Below are 18,241 nucleotides of genomic sequence, written 5' to 3'. Positions count from 1 at the left end.
TTAAAAATATAAATAAATATTAATTTTAAAATAAATAAAAATATTAATTTTTTAAAAAAACATTTTCGAAATATAATGGTAACATTAAAAGAAAACAGAGAAGCTATTTTTACCCCATGGTTAATGTTGGGACTTTCAAATTTAGGATGATTAATCGGTCGACTAATTAAATCATAGAATGATAAGTTATTATTGCCTCTCTAGGATTCGATTTATATAAGAATTTATTGCTACTTATTTCCAATCACTTTTTATTTATGATTTAGTAATTCCCAAATAAAAACATTCAATGTTCTTTTTTAGAAAAAATTTAACTTTCAGTATATTTGATGCACGTGAACGAACATTAATAACCGTGTGCCTGGGCAATGATTAACAGGAGAAACCACCCTTTTGCCTCTTATGTTTGTAGAAAATGATGGTTTCACCCTTTATGTTTCAAATTTGGTCAACCAACACCTAAATTGGCTTTGGCAGGTGGCACTAATCAATAACTATCATCAAATTTAGGTGTTGAAAAGAGACCCAATTGCACTTTTATAAATACAAGGACTGAATTAAACTATTTACAATGAATTCTAAGTGCATCTCTCAAAAGAAAAAAAAAAAACTAGTTTTTTAGCTTTTCTCCCCCCATTTCACAGCTTTCAACGAGAGAGTCAAATAAAGAGCCACCTATCAAACTATCAAAAAAAAAAAAAAACAGCCAAAATGTTTAAATAGATTATTTAAATATTCTCCCTTTCATGGATTAAACTTTTTTTAATAGCTTTTTTTAGAAAAAAAACTAAAATTATTAATATTAAAAATATAATAGGCTATTAAAATATTTTTTTTATTGGAAGGCATAAATAAAAAAACTATATCTATACTATTAAAACAATTAAAACTCAAGGAACATGATAAATATTTAAATAGATTATTTAAATATTCTCCCTTTCATGGATTAAACTTTTTTTAATAGCTTTTTTTAGAAAAAAAAAAACTAAAATTATTAATATTAAAAATATAATAAGCTATTAAAATATTTTTTTTTATTGGAATGCATAAATAAAAAAAACTATATCTATACTATTAAAACAATTAAAACTCAAGGAACATGATAAATATTTGCCGAAAACATGGAGGGTAAAGGGGTAATTTATCCTGATTAATATATAGTATTATACATAATCATGAAAATTGAAAAGTTCTTATACTAGTTTGGATACAAAAAAGAATTGTCATAAAAACTCTCTATCAAAACGTAAGCACAATTCCCATCTGAATTCCGAATATATATGCCATACAATAATATTTTACTTTGCCACTACAAACTCTTCTTAACTCACTAAAGTGTCCCTGGTCCCTAAAGCTTCACACATTATATAATTTGGATGCTTGAAAGCTGTTTTTTTTAATGATTTTAAGTTAGAAATATATCAAAATAATATATTTTTTTATTTTTTAAAATGAAATTTTAATATCAACACATTAAAAATAATTTAAAAAAAAAAAATAGTTAACCTCCTTTAGATTATACTCCCAAGCATAGCAAAATTAGACAACACCAGGCACACTCTTTTAATAAAAATAAAAATAAAAACCCAGCCCATAACTCCCCAAAGCCACAATAAGGCAAAGGACGCTACATTTCTTCCTCCCAGATCCAAGAGAAGGAAAGGCAGCCTTTTATAGAAAGAAAACTGGGTACTGGGTAGAGACTAGACCAGAGTAAACTCAACCAGAAGCATAGAATAAAAAATAAAAACACCAAACCCCTCCTTCTTTCCTCACCAAGCAAACAATCCCTTCTCTTCGGTTTCCTCCCAACTCATAAATTTCCACCACCTCTCCTTCTCCTCTTTCCAATTTAGAAACTTATACTAAAAACACGACTGTGAAAATTAATCAAAATCAAAGAAGATGGCCAGACCTAATCAAGAAGCAATCGACACATTCATCAGCATCACAGGCGTCGCCGAGGATGCAGCGGTGCTAAAACTCGAGGTTACTCTTTTTTTCGGTCTTCAATTGCTAATCGGACTGTAACCTTGAAAAAACTGAGTGAAATTGCGAGTTAATTTTAGGCTCTGATTGCTGGATTTTGTAATCGGTGTGTAATTAGGGCTAGCATTGTTGGTTAAGTTGTTAATAAAGCTCGCTGGAGTTCGTTGATTGCTAATTATTTCTAATTCAAGCTAATAAGGGGTTTCTTTTTGGTTAATTTAACTGATGATAATCAGACTATTTGATGCAGTAGATGCTCAGAATTTCGAAGGGATGGATTTAGATTTTGCTGTAATATGTTTAATTATGCGGATTTTAGACTCAGTTGTAAGTTTTTGTGCTTCTAATTTACTTTTCCTTTTCCTTTTCTTTTTTAAAAAAACTCTTGATTGCAATTAGGAGCATGGTGGTGACCTCAATGCAGCTGTCAATGCGCATTTCAGTGAAGGAGACAGAAGCGCGTTAGTCACTTCCTCCATATTTTCGTCCTTTGTTTAATAGTCGTTGCTTTCCTATACTCTGGTAGAAAATATATATTCTGTGCAGTTCTCGTGACATGTTTTTGAACACTCATGTTGCAATTTTTTTTCCCAGCATAAGACGACCTTCTATTCATGCTCCTCAAGATGATCTCATGGATATAGATGATGATCCAATTGAAGTTGCACCACCTCCTAGTAGAAATCCTCTATCACTTCTATCTGATAGTGTTGTTATGAATCAATTCGCACTTCTTGATCCACGTTTTCGAAGAGGTGTACCTGGTACTGGTTCTGATTTTACGAATCAGGCACCATTTATTTCTCAACCAAGAGAAGTAAGGGAGATACCTATAGAGGTCAAGGATGGTAGTGAAGCATCTGGCCATTCTGGTCATGCTCCAATCATTGAAGATGTAACTGGAACTGAACATGCACAAGGTCCTGATATTCAGGGAACCGTCATAATTGAGGATGATGACAATGATGATATTTTGACTTCTTTAAATGCACGGGCTACCCAACGGGATAGTTCTCGTGCAGGACATTTTAGACCTAGTGCTTCTGAATTTGAGAACTTGCCTTACTATAGCAATGACATAGAAGAAGAAATGGTTCGAGCTGCCATTGAGGCTTCTAAAAGAGAGGTTCAGGTAAGCTAACCAAGCCAATGGTTGGTGCATGCATTAACTGATTTGTTCTTCTGGGTAATTTCTGTTACTTTACTCATGATATGGGTACCGTTAAAACTGGGAACCAATTTCAAGCAGACCTCATGAACCTCAGAACTTTGATTTGGAGCCCCTCAATAGCATTGGATTATTTGATTTGGATGCCTTCTTTTCATTTGTAATTTTAATTTGAGTTATGTGACATAAACTTCTAAAAATAGGGTTCTTCTGCCATTTTGCATCTTTTTGGAAGCAAAAGAGTTCGATATATATTTTTTTTTAATAATTTGATCAGCTACAATCTAAAATCATAACTTTTAAAGGTTGGACTAGCTTTTTGTTAAGATGGTCTCTTTATGTTTTTTAAGTTTAAAATGCTTAAATTTTTAATTGATTGTACGCATTATGATGTAGGAGCTAACTGAAACTGGGCCTCAGCAAAGGCAACCTCAGGTGGAGGATGCTGAACTTGAACATGTGGTTTCATTATCTTTAAGGGTTTGTGTTTCCTTTACACTTTGCTTTGCTTATAGGCATATCTTGATCTTGTTTAACACAAACTGAATCCAGGCAGCAGAGCAAGAGAAAGCTTTGCGTGAGCAAGGGAAAGCTTCAGAAGTAGGAAGTGATGCTGTTGAGGCAGAGAAGGGGGGAATAGCTTTATTAAATGGAAGGTAAGTATTCTTGATTGCTCATTAATAGATATAATCATATGGTGTTGGTCTTTATCTGCGACTGCTGTGATGTTCTTCTGACATAATGGTCAAACAAAGGACAATAAAGTATTTGTGCTGTCTATGATAACCGTGATCATTTGGCCCGCCACAAATGTATAATCTTAGGAAAAACTCGAAATGCATCCTAAAACATCACTTGAACAACCATAAAGGACAACATAGTGTGTTTTAGATTATACTTCCGGGATTATAGTTAGGAAATCTTACAATGGTCTGTTGACTCAATATAGGCAGGAGGCAGGAAGCTCATCCATCCACGATGAAGCAGAAGATGTGGAAGAGCAGCCTCTCATTAGGCATAGATCTAGACAAACATCTTCTGGCTCTATGGAATCTGCTAGAGAAGCTGGAGCTGTGGAGGCTAGCCCGCCATCAAGTCCTGGACGGAGTAATATAGGAAGTCATCCCCCGCACAATGTAGATGCCTTTTCAGAGGAGGTATCTTCCACCGTTCTACTCTACAATTTATCAACTCTAATTTCAGAATTTAGAACACCTAACATTCTATAGGTAAACTAACTTGTTTGACACTTGAAATTTGACAAATTGAAGTGGGGAGGCATCTCTTCTGAGGAGCATGATGAAGCAGTCATGCTTGAGGCTGCAATGTTTGGTGGAATTCCTGAAGGGACTGGATATCGCCTTCCATATGCACCTCATCATTTTATGCAAAATGAGAATAATTATCCTCGACCAGTTCCTCGTCCTCCATCACCTTCTTTACAAGCTCAGCGCATGATCCGCGAACAACAGGTTTGACATTTGGGCTTTGACTGGGAGAAAAAATTTCAATTTTTGGGCCATAAACATGATGCAGTGGGCTTGCATTGTCTGGTGGATGCAGGACGATGAGTATCTTGCGTCATTGGCAGCCGACAGAGAAAAGGAGATGAAGGCCATTGAGGAAGCTGAAGCTCATCGTTTACAAGAAGAAGTGGCTAGGAAAGCTGCTCTTGAAGAAGAAAGGAGAAAAGAGGAAGAATCTCGTAGACAATTGGAGGAAGCGCAGGTATTGTTTTTCATTTATTTTTTATGCTGAAGGTGGACATGGAACTGGTGACAAATTAAACTCCTTTTCCAAACTTGTAATGTTAATATATGTGTTTGTTTGCGCAAATGGTAACAGTGGAATTGAGATTTTGATGCTCATTAAGGTAGCCAGTCACCTTGTTCGCTGCTTTTTCTTCATTGTCTTTGGTTTTACCCTTTGGCAGCTGTAAATATGGTTGCAAGTCTCTCAAAGTCATTGATCAGTTCCTTGCTTGTTTAGGAAGGGACAAGACCAATGACTTTAACAAACCTTTTGGTAATTGTTAATAGCAGCTTGTGTAATCCTTCATAGGAGTTTGAGAGACTGTTGGCTGCAAAAGAAGCTTCTCTGCCTCATGAACCTGCATCTGATGATGAAAATGCTGTAACGCTTTTGGTGCGGATGCCTGACGGCAGCCGACGTGGCCGTCGATTTCTCAAGTCTGACAACTTACAGGTGAGTTTTCCATCAAAGTAATGTGCTTGAGCATTTATCTCCGCTCATTATCCTGGTTTCACCATGTTGTTTATTGTACTTTGCAGGCTTTCTTCGATTTCATAGATATTGGCAGAGTGGTCAAGCCTGGCACTTACAGACTGGTAATCATTAATCTAAATTTTCAATAGTTTTGGTGAATATGTCCATACACACATTTGATTTTGTTATTTGGTTGAAACTTTACACCATTTCTATTTTGATGCTAGAATTTCTGATAAAAAATTGTAATTAAATTTACATCTTGGCATCTCTGATGTGTTATTACTTGAGCAGGTGAGGCCATACCCAAGGCGTGCTTTCAGTGATGGAGAGAGTGCATTGACTCTCAATGAACTTGGCCTGGCCAGCAAACAGGAAGCCTTGTTTCTAGAGTCGATCAAAGAATGAACATCTTACAAATTGTAGAAAGATACAACTTGGAAGTTTTAAATTTGTTTGCAAGAAAAATGAAATGAATACGGGTCGATGAAAATTGTATGGACATATGGGTTTACTCAGATCCAAACTGTATGGACATATTTCATGGAATTTGGGTCGATGAAAACGTTCCATCTGGCTCAACAGGCCGCCTGTTTGTGGTTGCAATTTGTTGTTTTGGGTCTTGAATGATTCAGCATCGGAGGAAATGTTTTTGTATATATTATTTATATCGGATGGATTGGAAGTGTTTTGCAAGCTTGTTCTGTTGGTTGGGTCTCGGACGTGGAAGATTCTACACCTCATTTCCACCCCCATCAGAGCTATCTATGGTTTCACTCTAGCTGTCAGCTAATAAAGATACCGTTGTCAGCGGCGCATTTTAGTTTTGGCTACACTGTCAAATTGCAATTTGTGCAGTGTCTCCAACGATCTTACCGTTTTATGGCAAATATTCATTCATAAATTAGGCAATTAGCAAATAAAATTAAATAATTGCCAAAGTTCTTTTCGTTTAAAAATAATTATATTTAGTAAATATTGCGCTTTTTAAAACCATATCACAGTTAAATTGTGCTATTTTTTACTTAGACTGTTGACTAGTTTGTAATGGTTAATAAAACCGGTCGATTAGTTTTAAAAATAACAAGTAAAATCTTAAAATTACTATAATCAAGGTCTTAATGAGATTTTTTATATCTCGTAGTGACGTAGTTAACTACTATAGAAAAAAACAATATTTAAAAATTCTTATAAAAAATTTGAACGTAATTCAGCAATTGGAATAAAAAATTATGATGTTTTTGAGTTGTTATTATTGTCTGGCATGATTAGATCTCCTCTTGAGTCTAAACTTGTCTCATTGGTTCATAAATATATCTTCTAGATCATCCACATAATATGTTTGGGGCAGATCCTCATTTAGTTATAGTTAGCAGATTCACACTTGACTGCTTATTACCCATTACTTTTATGAATAATAATTTTTTAAATTTTAATTAGTTTATTTTTGAGTTTACAAATTGAACAAAAATAATTTTGATTCATAAAATTATAATTTTTATATGAAATGATCTACCAGCTGAGCAAAAAATAACACGGTTTAACGATGTCACGTTTTAGAAGCACAATATTTACTAAATATTGTTTTTTGAAGCACAATAATTATTTTATGGCATTTAAAAATAATGATATATAGTAAATTTAGTTAATATTACGTTTCTAAAGTGATTATAGTCAAAATGTATTATTTCTTCAAAAAAAAATTTAAAATAGTGTTATTCTTCCAAATTTTTATATTTACCCTGGTAATTTTACATAAAATCCAGTAATTGCCAACAAGTTCAAACTACCGTGTCAAATAATGACACCGAATCAACTTTTACTGTGTTCAGGTATTGATCTTTAAAATGACTTTCACCTTTCGTTGGGGATGGATGTCCCTTCTGTCGTTAACTGTAGGTGTTAAAAGTAAAAGACCAAAGGGGTAGAGTCGATCATTTTATGAATATCCCTCCTGCTCGGAAAAGAAGTTAAGCGGACTCAGAATACCCGCGCAGGCTGGATTCCAAAGTTAAAATACACAAAAGAAGAAAATGTATTTTTTTTTTTATCAGCACTATGATTTATTGAATAAAAAATGAAGACAACTAAAATAAATATTTAAAAAATTATAATGATTTGAAGTAGAGATAAAAAATGTATCTCTTTAACTAAAATTACATATCCTTGTTAATGAGTTTCTTTTTTTGTTGACAAAAATATCTTTTTATCATATTTTTTATGATAATATTAAAAGCAAGTTTAAATAAATAATTTTTACACGAATGTACCAAAAACAAAATAAAAATAATAAATTTGAGAAAAATTATATAAAATATACAATACAAAATAACAAAATAGATATTTATTTACTTTGACTATTCATGAGCAATTTGTTTTTTTTTTTTTTTTTTGCATATTAGATTCATATCTAATTATCTACAAAATAATTGTTAGTATTACTATAAAAAGCTACAATAGTATTAAAAACAATGGCAAATAAAAACAAAACATAAAACCATGTTTGCGTATCTTGAGAGGATAAAAATAAAAAAAAATCTCAAATTACCAAATTGTAAAAAACTAAAAAGTAAAGGGATATAAAATTAAAAAATATAGCTTTGAGCAATTGAGTGAATAGGAGACAAATGTGAGAGGGAGAATAATATTTAGATAACAGAACACCATTCTGCTTTATTTGTTATTATTAATAATATTACTATTAATTAATGTTTTTTATTTTGAGGTTTTTTAGGTGCAGTTTGGAATTAAATTCTAAAAAATAATTTTTTTATCATTTTAAAGTATTAATTTAAAAAAATTAAATAAAAAAAAATGATTTTAATATATTTTTAATAAAAAACATTTTATCTTATAATTATAAAACTGCCGGAGCTGACAAATTTCCATTTAGCTTTACCTGGCCCAATAATGGGCCCAAAGTCAGAGTTACACTTCTATCTTTCAAAGTTCACTTAGACTACATAATTAGACTGTAATTATGGCTGATAGTGCACCACGTGTGTTAATGACATTGGAGGTTATGGGAAGTTGATGATAATCACACAAAGAAGCCCCACCAAAGTTGAACAAGGACGAGCCGGTTATAACCCAACGGTCGAGTGAAGTGGTATCAACTATCAAGGGGACAGGCACGTGCATCCTACGTGACAGTCACAGAGTAAAATACCAAAAAGTAAAGAAAAATAAACATATTCACACGTCTTCACGTACCCTCCTCCGTACACACCATCTCCTCCAACGGTCATATTTCACCGACATACCCCAACGGTCACTTGAACTGCATTCTCCACCATCCGATCAAAATCCAACGACCAGAAATCAGTTTCCCAAGTCTTCTCGAACACCCCTTTCGACAGTAATCATATTTTTTCCCTAGTGCTGGTAAAAACCAAGCCAGTCTTAGAAAAAGCAATGACTGGGACAGCTATGGAAGTTATACCACTGGCAGCATAGTAGTAGTATAGTACTAGGACTAGGAGTAGTGGAGAGTGAAGAAGGGAGACAGGGAGAAACAGGAAGCAAAAGTTTTAGTATATAAAAACACAACCTTTTTATGGTTTATGGTTTCTTCGGTTAGTGAGTGAATGCTAAAAGAGTTAGATCACATCATGCTGCATGGTTGAAGAAGTGGGGTTTCTTGATTTTGGCTTCAATTTAGCTACTGTGATGGAAACTTCAAATGCTGATCTGGGTTTAAAGAGTTGTTTTGATTTCAGCCAGCAGTTTGTGCAAGTATGTTTCTGCATTTCCTTTCATGAAGTGAATAGAGTTGATAGTTTGTTTCAATGACTTTGTTTTAAATGTGTTGGAATCCGATGATTTTCTTATACTTGGATTGTATGATTGATTAGTTTTACAAATTCTTTCATTCTTTTATTGGGGTTGGGGGATTTTGTTTGCATATTCTTTTGTTGAACACTTGCATACTCACATTGTTCATATAGCTACACTTACACAATTTACAAAATCTTTTGTTTGATTTTCGTTCTTACTCATCGGATTCCTATTTATTGGTTTCTTCACAAAAAAAAAAAGAGCAAAAAGAAAAATTCACACACTCACGTTAGCTGTCTCTCTTGATTTCTCTTTTCAAATATACATGCAAAGTTGTAGAACTTGCACACAATAAAGTAAACCACACATTTCATAGTTGAAGATTTGTTATAGAAACAAAGAGAGATAGGGAGAGAAAAAATAGAAGAAAATAGGGTGGGAGAATCACACAAAAATCAAAGAAAAGAAAATTGGAAGGGCATAGAGAATGTTGGCCGGTTGTTCTAGTTCAACATTGCTGTCACCAAGGCATAGATTGAGGAGTGAATCACCTGCGCAGTTTCAAGCTTGCCATTTTCAGTTACCTTCAATGAGCACACAGAGATTGGACTTGCCGTGTTCTTTCTCTCGCAAAGAATCATCGCGGTCGCAGCCCATTAGGCCTGTTGGTGTTGGCCTGTCAGTGGATAAACCACTTGAGTCCAAGACCAGCAGTTGCTCTCTCAAGCAGAATACCAGGCTCCCGCCATTGGCAACAAGCAATCAATCAGTGAAAGATGAGTTTTGGGAGAGGGGTAAGAGCTTGAAGAGGTTTGCGGAGCAATCAGTTGATGAGTCTTGCATTAATAGGGCTAAGAGAAAAAGGGGTAACAATGATAATGTTAAACCTGATGATTTTTGTGAAGGTGGTGATAGCTTGAGTTTAGGTCAGTTGGGGAGCGGCAATTTTTGGTTTCAACCAAGTTTGGAGGTGCCTAGAGGCCTTAACCCTCAACAATTTCCTTTCTCCTTGACATGTTCAGGAGATGAGGAGAGGGTTTGCTTTGTGCCTAGTGAAGTGATTTCCCCGCCTTTGCCATTGTCTAACAATCCATGGGTGGGCTCTGTTATAACTGAGATCACTGACCTAGGTGAAAAGGATGGAGAGAGCAGCCAAAGGCCAGTAAAAGAAGCCTCGGGTTCAAGTACTTCATCAGAGAGTCAAAGCTTAGGCCTCAGGCTAAGCGAGAATGTAGTGGAGCATGAAGTGGGTAATGGCTCTAGGAATCCTCATCCTCAAGAAGGTGCTGCGATGGAGGCTGCAGAAACGGACCAGAGAGAGTTTCAGGGGTTTGAGCTAGTTAGCTTACTTACAGCTTGTGTTGAAGCAATTACGTTGAAGAATATCGCTGGGATCAACCATTTTCTAGCTGAATTGGGGGGGCTTGCTTCTCCGAAAGGAATTCCTATTAGCCGCCTTGCTGCTTATTATACAGAGGCCTTAGCTCTTAGAGTCACAAGGCTTTGGCCTCACATTTTTCATATAACTGCTCCTCGGGAACTTGATCGTGTTGACGATGATTCAGGGACTGCATTGAGGCTTCTGAATCAGGTGAGCCCAATTCCAAAATTCATTCATTTCACTGCGAATGAGATGTTGTTGAGGGCTTTTGAAGGGAAAGATAGGGTTCATATTATAGACTTTGACATTAAGCAAGGGCTTCAATGGCCTACTTTGTTTCAGAGTTTGGCCTCCAGGACTAATCCTCCTAGCCATGTTAGAATCACTGGTATAGGCGAGTCTAAGCAAGAGCTTAATGAGACAGGAGATAGGCTTGCTGGATTTGCTGAGGCATTGAACCTGCCTTTCGAGTTCCATCCAGTTGTGGACAGGTTAGAAGATGTGAGGTTGTGGATGCTCCATGTGAAGGAGAGGGAGTGTGTGGCTATTAATTGTGTTTTCCAGATGCACAAGACACTATATGATGGGAGTGGAGGAGCACTGAGGGATTTCCTGGGACTTATCCGAAGCACAAACCCCGCAATAGTCATTGTGGCAGAGCAAGAAGCAGAACACAATGCCCCTAATTTGGAAACAAGAGTTTGCAATTCGTTGAAGTACTACTCTGCCCTATTTGACTCGATTGATTCTAGCCTTCCCTTTGACAGCCCGGTTAGGATCAAAATAGAGGAGATGTATGCTCGGGAAATTAGGAACATTGTTGCTTGTGAAGGCAGTGACCGCCATGAAAGGCATGAAATGTTTGACAATTGGAAGAAGTTGATGGACCAAGGAGGCCTCCGGTGCTTGGTAATCAGTGAGAGGGAAATGCTTCAGAGCCAAATGCTATTGAAGATGTACTCTTGTGATAGTTACCGAGTTAAGAAGCACGGGCAGGAGGGAGCGGCGCTTACTCTGAGTTGGTTAGATCAGCCCCTCTACACAGTCTCAGCGTGGACACCTTTAGACATTGCAGGGAGTTCATCCTCTTTTTCTCAGCCAAGTTGAAGATTCCTTTAGACATTGCAGGGAGTTCATCCTCTTTTTCTCAGCCAAGTTGAAGATTTTTTCATACATAACCAACACAATTCTTTCCAATCTTGCATACAGAAAGGGACACTAAATTCTTTGTAGGTAGAAGAAGCTGTGATTATTCTTTCATTCTTTTGTTGCAGATAAGATTCGTCAGTCTAATAGCACAAGATCCATTGCATGAATACAGTAGTTTCATACCGATTTCAGTTCTTTTCAGGGCAGGCTTCTAGGTTTCGGTCCATAGAATTCAGAGTCAGTTTTATGTTTATTCTTTGATTCTTTATGTATTGATGAATTCTTTGTCGTCATGTTATTATTATCTTGTTCGTTTTATTTGTTGAAGGATTAGTAGAAATGCAAAAATCATGTATTTGGGAATTAGATTGCCATATGTGGAAATATTTTATTGATCTGTTACTATGGATTTTCCTTGCTAATAATAATCGTAACTCTAAACAACACCAGCTGGCTAGTTCCACAAGTATGAAGCTAGTTATCTGATATTGTGTTAATGATTGTTTTTTATTTTTTATTTCAAAAATTCATCAAAATAAATGGATCAATAATGCAAAAATAGCAGGCAACCTGCTCTGCGGCCATGAAAAGTATTCTCCTTCACGAACCAAAGGGCAAGAGTTCAAACCATTTTCATTAAAATTAAATACTGAGTTGAGAAACTGCTCTGATTTGAATGTAACAAAGTTGAAAAAACTTCAAATAATTTTGAACCTTTCCACATTTATTTGATGGGATTTAAGAACTTGTTTTGAACTTGGGCTGGAAGGGGGTTCATGTCTTCGTATAAAACAAGCCTCATTTATGAAATAGAAAACCCTAAAATACTATGCAAAGTACAAATAACAATGCAATGTATACTAAGAGAAGAATGAAATACATGAGAAAGTTATTCTTAGGTATGTATATATGTATAGATATGTTTGTTATTCATACCTCGTGATCCTTGAATGTTTATACATGTATGAATTGCATGTATTTGTATTGTAGACAGTAGGGTCACAAACATTATGCATGGCCCACCATTGAAATAATTGCTTTATTTTGAAAATAGCAAAATTATCATGTAAACGATTGTTTTCATGGAGACACCCACCCCTGTCAAATAAGATATTGATGTAAGACATTTTAAAATCGTTTGGTGTATTATTATCAAAAAATTATATTAATTTTAGAATTTTAAATTGTTATTGAAACTCCAATATATAATTTATATTATTTCTTAAATAAAAGTTTTCTAAGCTTGAAATTTATAAAAATTTATTTTATCTTATATTTAATTTTTATTAAATTAAATGGGATGGTGAAAAATACACTTATGATCATTTGATTAATAAGATGCTCTAATACTAATTTAATCTAAAATTTTAAATTGTTAAAGTAAAAAATAAAGAGATAGTTTATTTTAATGATCATCCATGGGTTCTGATTTGAACCCATTGGACATGGACTCGGTTTTACAGCAAAAAATTTTCCAGGTGTTGGACTCGGTTTTGCCCCTTTTCTTCTTCTCCATGGATGGGCTCGGTGGGCTAGGTTTTACCCTTTTTCTTATCCTCCTCGGTTGGACTTGGTGGGCCCTACTTCTGCTCTCCTTAGCTGCCCGGTTTTGGCAACTTGTTGGGCCTGACCTCTCCTTAGCTGCCAAGTTTTGGCAACTTATTCTCTCTTGCTGCTTGGTTTCGGCAGCTTTGTTTGTCATGTTATCCAGCCCATATCGGTATTGAGCCCAGATTACCTTACATGGGCTTGGTTTTGAGCAGAATTTTTCCCCCTTTTAGTTTGGCTTTGGTCTCCCCGGTTTATTAGCATTCAGTCCGATTGCCCACACGTTGACTAGTACTTTAGACTTTAGAGTTATTGGGATCCTATAGTTCATCGGTTGGCATGTCTCTATACTGTCTCTATACTGAAATGGGGCAGGACAGTGCTGCCTTTCATTTTTCTTGTTAGACATCTCATTGACATTGTTAATGCAAGTTGTGGCGGGGAGTCCTGATGTTCTATTAACATCTACATGATACAAAAAGGTTAACAACGGAGTGAAAGTTAAAAAAAAAAAAGGAAGTTTGAACTCTTACCATATTGGATAATTCCATTTGCACAAGGACACAAATTGTTTTTTTTTTTTTAATTAATATGAGTGTTTAAGTCTAGTTTATGCGTATTTTGACTAATCATTACATGTTTGAAGTTAATGACCATATAAGTTTTCAGTGGCCATGAGATTTGTAAGACTTAAATTAGTGACTTCTAAGAAATAAACTTATTATCTGACCAGTTGAGATACACCATTCAGGGTTACACAAATTGTATTTTACCAGTACAAGTTATTGCAGTAGTTAATCAATCACAGTATCCTGATTCAGTCATGGAGAATGGTAACAGGCCTGGAAAACTAAAATGCAACTGCGACAAACATCAAAACAAGATATGTTCATTATTAGAATGCAAGAGGGACTGCTAAACCATCTCGCACTCATTTTTTACTAGTCGGAACTAGAAGTAAAGGTTGTTCCTTCCGCAAAGTTAAGCCATAGTTCTCACTCATGTCTAAATCAGTAGGGTTCTTTCCACATGGAAGAGACCAATCAAAGAAAAGGATCAAATAAGCAATGATCAATGCAACATGTTTTGCAGCCATCGGCAGGCCAGGGCAGATTCTCCTCCCTGAGCCAAAGGGTATGAACTCATAGTCATTCCCTTTAAAATCCAAATTTGAGCTCAAGAACCTCTCTGGATTAAAAACTACTGGTTCCTCCCAACTCTTGGGGTCTCGTCCGATCGCCCAATAATTTACTAACACTTGAGTGTTCTTCGGGATGGTGTAATTCATCACTTGGCAAGAGTCGGTGGCGCGGTGAGGAAGAAGAAACGGTCCTGGAGGGTGCAACCTGAGGGTTTCTTTGACACAAGCCTGAAGGTATGTTAGCTGTGGAAGGTAGGATTCCTTAAATCCTGTATCCCGGTTCATATTTATTACACTTGCAATCTCTTCTTGAACTTTCTTTAGGCATCTCGGATTCTTTATCAGCTCTGCCATTGTCCATTCTATGGTCGAGCTACTTGTGTCCGTGCCAGCAGAAAGGAGCTCCTGAAATGTCATGATGAAACAACAATTGGAATAGAGATTGATGTTCGGTTTTCCGTTCGTGTAAAATAAGCGATAGAAACACGCAGAGGTAGTAAAATTAAATAAATTAATTAAAAGAAGTGGATTTTAACTCGGAAATACTCAAAAAATACTTTAGTAGATTAGTTGTTAGATACCAAATTAGTCATCTAATGTATTTTCCAGTTAACAAATTAATAGTAAATCAGTTATTGTATATATATAATTTGTAAAAGAAATCAAGAGCATAATTTATATTGGAAGTCCTAAAGTTTCTTTCTTTCTTTTTTGAAATAAAAGTCATAAAGTTAATTTGTATATACTTCAAAGCATAATTTGAGTGTTCAAATGATAATATTCAATAATTTGAAGGACCAGGATAAAAAAAAAACAAAAAGTTAAAATCAACTTCGAATAATCATGAGGGATGGAAAGAATGGGATCAAACCATAAGCAAAATGTCAATCTGATCATCGCTTGAACCATTGAGGATAAGAGCGTCAAGAAAGTCCCTACGTCTTGAAGCATCGGGACCGTCTCCTTTTCCCTCCTCCTCCTCTCTTCTTTCTTGGATGATAGCTTCACACATATTAAAAGACCTCCTGTGCAATTCCATAGTCTTCTTCCTTAAACCTTGAAGATCTAATGGACCCAATGTTGGATAAAAGTCAGATATATTTGGAGTAGAAGCCAACCTTGCAATGTCTTTTAATACCGAACTCATCCCTCCATCCTCGCTCTCATGCTCCAAGCTAACAAGATCCCTCGACACTAAAATATTGCTCAACATGTTAAAAACAGTAGCAGTTGCTACCTCTCTAATCTTAACTACTTTCCCTTCCATTTTATTGATAAAACCAATCATTTCCTTGGCTTTTTTCTCTCTTATACATGCTTGGGACTCTAGTGCTTTGAGTGAGAAAAGCTCACTTTTGCATATTGTGCGTAAATACCTCCACCTCTCGTTGCACTCAACAACCCAACCCAGTGATAATTTGTTGAGTTCTGAACTCTTGCTTGGTGCCATGTGAGGAACATGTCCCCCTGATAGAATTCTATCATGAGTCTTGAGGATTGCAATGGCAGCAGCTTGGGAGGATCCCACAACTACAAGTTGGGTCCCTAGTCTTAATGAGAAGATCGGTCCATGGATTTTTGCAAAATGGGTTAGGGTGATATGGGGCTTATCTCCAAGCTGGAGAATGTTGCCTAAGATTGGCCATGGATATGGACCTGGAGGAAGTGGCGGTGATGAATTGTGTCTCAAGTGCTTGAGGACGATCAGAAGCAAAAGAGGAAGGAGAAGGAGAATAGGAGAGAAGAGATTGATTGCTTGAGTTAAGCTAGTTTGAGCCATGATTTTGTGAGCCAAAGCTGGTTTTTTGGCAATGCGTTAAGGGTTTATAAACTGGCATTTTAATAAATGAAAAGAAATCAATGCAAGCTTGATAGTAATCAAAGAGATTCTCCTCAACCACTCAGTGAGTGAATGGTGCATGCTAACTAATTAAATTTCAGCAGGGATGTATAATTAAGAATAATCTGCTCCTGCAATTGACAATCAAATTTTCATGTTTCTTCTTAATTTATCACTGCATGGCTGCTGATCAGCGATAAATTAGCCTGCAACTTTCCATTGTCAGGAGAAAAATTAAGACGCTTGCAAGTTTCTTGTCACTTTCATCGCTCAAAGTATACATGACGATACTGTCTTTTCCTACATATGTTGCAATGGACATATATAGTTGTGTGATGTAGGGTTGTGAAAGAGATCGACAGCCTTTTCCTCGTCGAGATTAATCTCTTATGATCGTGTTAACTGCACATCTCAGTTAGCGGGCATGCAGGACAGAAAAAAACGAAACCTCGAAATCATTTGCATTGTGTATTCCGAGCTTGCCTCTTTTTGCCTTTTTCTTTTTTTATTAGGAATTTAGGTAGCTTAAAGCAAACTAGAAATTTAAACAGTTAAGCTCAGAATCTTTGTTAGTTTAATTTTTATTTTTAAATAATGGATCAGGAATTCTTCGACCAACTCGATCGTAATCTGAATTCTTTTGCGATCAGGATAGCAAATTCATTTTTAATATTTTCCCTTTCTCTGGGTCACACTTGGAAGAGCTTTCGAGCAGTGAAAGGTAGCATTTTTTGTCACCGAAGATTGAAAGGGATGGCTTTAGCTAGAGAGTAATGATCATTGTAGGGGAGGGTTTTCCATTCTTTTCATCTCAAATACCGACAGCAGTGCTTTAGCTGCAGAAGAATAGCAAGATCGATCCACTTTTCGACATATACATCCAAGAAGCTCGTAGCAGGACGGATAGATAATGTTGGAGTGAGCATCTGTACAATGAACTACGTACGACGCCATTAATGAGTAACGTATCAAGGTGGTGCTTTTCAATATGAGTCTGAAACAAAAACGAAATGCATGTATATAACCGTTAAAAAATCGAAGAGCTTGGGACATCCTTTATTTGATGTGTTGTGGCGTTGCATTCAACTGTACCGAAACCTACTCTTCGATGTCTACTTACATTTTCTTGCTCACATCAACAATATTGACCAGTTATAAGCTGGATGCATCGAATAATTCATTATACGATACTGTCAGGAGGCGACTTTTTATGGTGCTAAAATCGTGCCTTAATTAGGACTACTGACTGCCACGTCACAAGAGGGTAAGCACATACCTTAATTTGGGAAAGTTTATGGAGCTTCACTGAAGCTAGGCTCCTTTTCTTCCCCCTTTTTCTTTTTTCTTTTCAATTCATCACACCCCCCCCCCCACCCCCTTTTCTTTTTCTTTTTTCCTTTAAATTTCATTCCTTTTTTTCCTTTTTAATTTTTTCTTTGAATTTTTTTTAACAATCAACCAAGTTATCTTTGGATATATCAAATCAACTTAATCATGTTAAAATAACTCTCACACGATCCAATTTTAAATCAAGCTAGGTAATTAGATGGGTTGAAAGGTTTTTTTTTTCTTGTCAATTTCATCTTTTTTTCTTCTCAATTTTATCTTTATACTTTTTTTTATCGGTCAAGCAAGTTGTCTTTGTACTGATCAAGTAGACTGGATCACGTCGGTGCAACCCCCACATATTTTGATTTTAAACCCGAGTTAGGTAAGAATCCTGTCAAAAGGTTTTTTTTCCTATCAATTTCATTTTTTAGACTTTTTTTCTATTGGTTAGTCGGATTGCTTCTGGATTGACCAAGTCGATCGTGTCACATTGAACAAGCTCTTACATGATTTAATTTTAAATTTGGGCTAGGTAAGGACTCGAATCTAGAGGTTTCAACATTGACCCGCTAAAAGGGGTTTAATAACACTGTCAAATAATTCTTTAAAACTTAATCCAACTCGTAACATAACACGAGCAGCGTGTAAACTAGTAATGATTATTTGTAATAATCAAATTTGGAAGATAAAGCA

The 18,241-nt window shown here is 35.7% G+C and overlaps 3 protein-coding genes across 4 annotated transcripts; 2 read left to right on the top strand and 1 right to left on the bottom strand.

Annotated features, from left to right (window-relative positions):
* The first annotated feature begins 1,613 nt into the window (after positions 1–1,613).
* On the top strand, positions 1,614–6,079 carry LOC118033785 (plant UBX domain-containing protein 8). 2 transcript variants are annotated; one of them, XM_035038889.2, is made up of 11 exons: positions 1,614–1,989; positions 2,389–2,450; positions 2,584–3,121; positions 3,554–3,592; positions 3,710–3,813; positions 4,107–4,314; positions 4,429–4,629; positions 4,721–4,885; positions 5,219–5,362; positions 5,449–5,505; positions 5,678–6,079. In XM_035038889.2, exons 1-11 carry the CDS (start codon positions 1,906–1,908, stop codon positions 5,789–5,791), a joined length of 1,716 nt encoding a protein of 571 aa, XP_034894780.1. In that variant the 5' UTR covers positions 1,614–1,905; the 3' UTR covers positions 5,792–6,079. The 2 variants fall into 2 exon arrangements, with proteins under 2 accessions (XP_034894780.1, XP_034894779.1); XM_035038888.2 differs by having other exon boundaries at positions 1,615–1,989; positions 3,554–3,637.
* A 2,676-nt stretch (positions 6,080–8,755) lies between these two features.
* Positions 8,756–12,091, top strand: LOC118033852 (scarecrow-like protein 28). The gene has a single exon (XM_035038981.2). The coding sequence runs from the start codon at positions 9,648–9,650 to the stop codon at positions 11,646–11,648; it is 2,001 nt and encodes a 666-aa protein (XP_034894872.1). The 5' UTR covers positions 8,756–9,647; the 3' UTR covers positions 11,649–12,091.
* A 2,016-nt stretch (positions 12,092–14,107) lies between these two features.
* LOC118033864 (probable (S)-N-methylcoclaurine 3'-hydroxylase isozyme 2) lies at positions 14,108–16,278 on the bottom strand. Its single transcript, XM_035038998.2, has 2 exons — positions 15,251–16,278; positions 14,108–14,784 (listed from the first exon to the last, which is right to left on the bottom strand). Exons 1-2 carry the CDS (start codon positions 16,157–16,159, stop codon positions 14,170–14,172), a joined length of 1,524 nt encoding a protein of 507 aa, XP_034894889.1. The 5' UTR covers positions 16,160–16,278; the 3' UTR covers positions 14,108–14,169.
* Between the last annotated feature and the right edge of the window lie 1,963 nt (positions 16,279–18,241).

The sequence above is a fragment of the Populus alba genome, chromosome 1, assembly GCF_005239225.2.
Source record: "Populus alba chromosome 1, ASM523922v2, whole genome shotgun sequence".
Taxonomy (NCBI): Eukaryota; Viridiplantae; Streptophyta; class Magnoliopsida; order Malpighiales; family Salicaceae; genus Populus; species Populus alba.
This window is presented reverse-complemented; position numbering and strand designations above follow the sequence as displayed.

Excerpts from the sequence above, each read along its gene's own strand:
- LOC118033785 (XM_035038888.2), top strand. The coding sequence starts at position 1,906 with ATGGCCAGACCTAATCAAGAAGCAATCGACACATTCATCAGCATCACA. Across the intron at positions 3,814-4,106 it reads ATAGCTTTATTAAATGGAAG|GCAGGAGGCAGGAAGCTCAT; the intron begins GTAAGTATTCTT and ends GACTCAATATAG. Across the intron at positions 4,886-5,218 it reads GACAATTGGAGGAAGCGCAG|GAGTTTGAGAGACTGTTGGC; the intron begins GTATTGTTTTTC and ends AATCCTTCATAG.
- LOC118033864 (XM_035038998.2), bottom strand. The coding sequence starts at position 16,159 with ATGGCTCAAACTAGCTTAACTCAAGCAATCAATCTCTTCTCTCCTATT. Across the intron at positions 14,785-15,250 it reads AGATTGACATTTTGCTTATG|GAGCTCCTTTCTGCTGGCAC; the intron begins GTTTGATCCCAT and ends ATGACATTTCAG.
- LOC118033852 (XM_035038981.2), top strand. The coding sequence starts at position 9,648 with ATGTTGGCCGGTTGTTCTAGTTCAACATTGCTGTCACCAAGGCATAGA.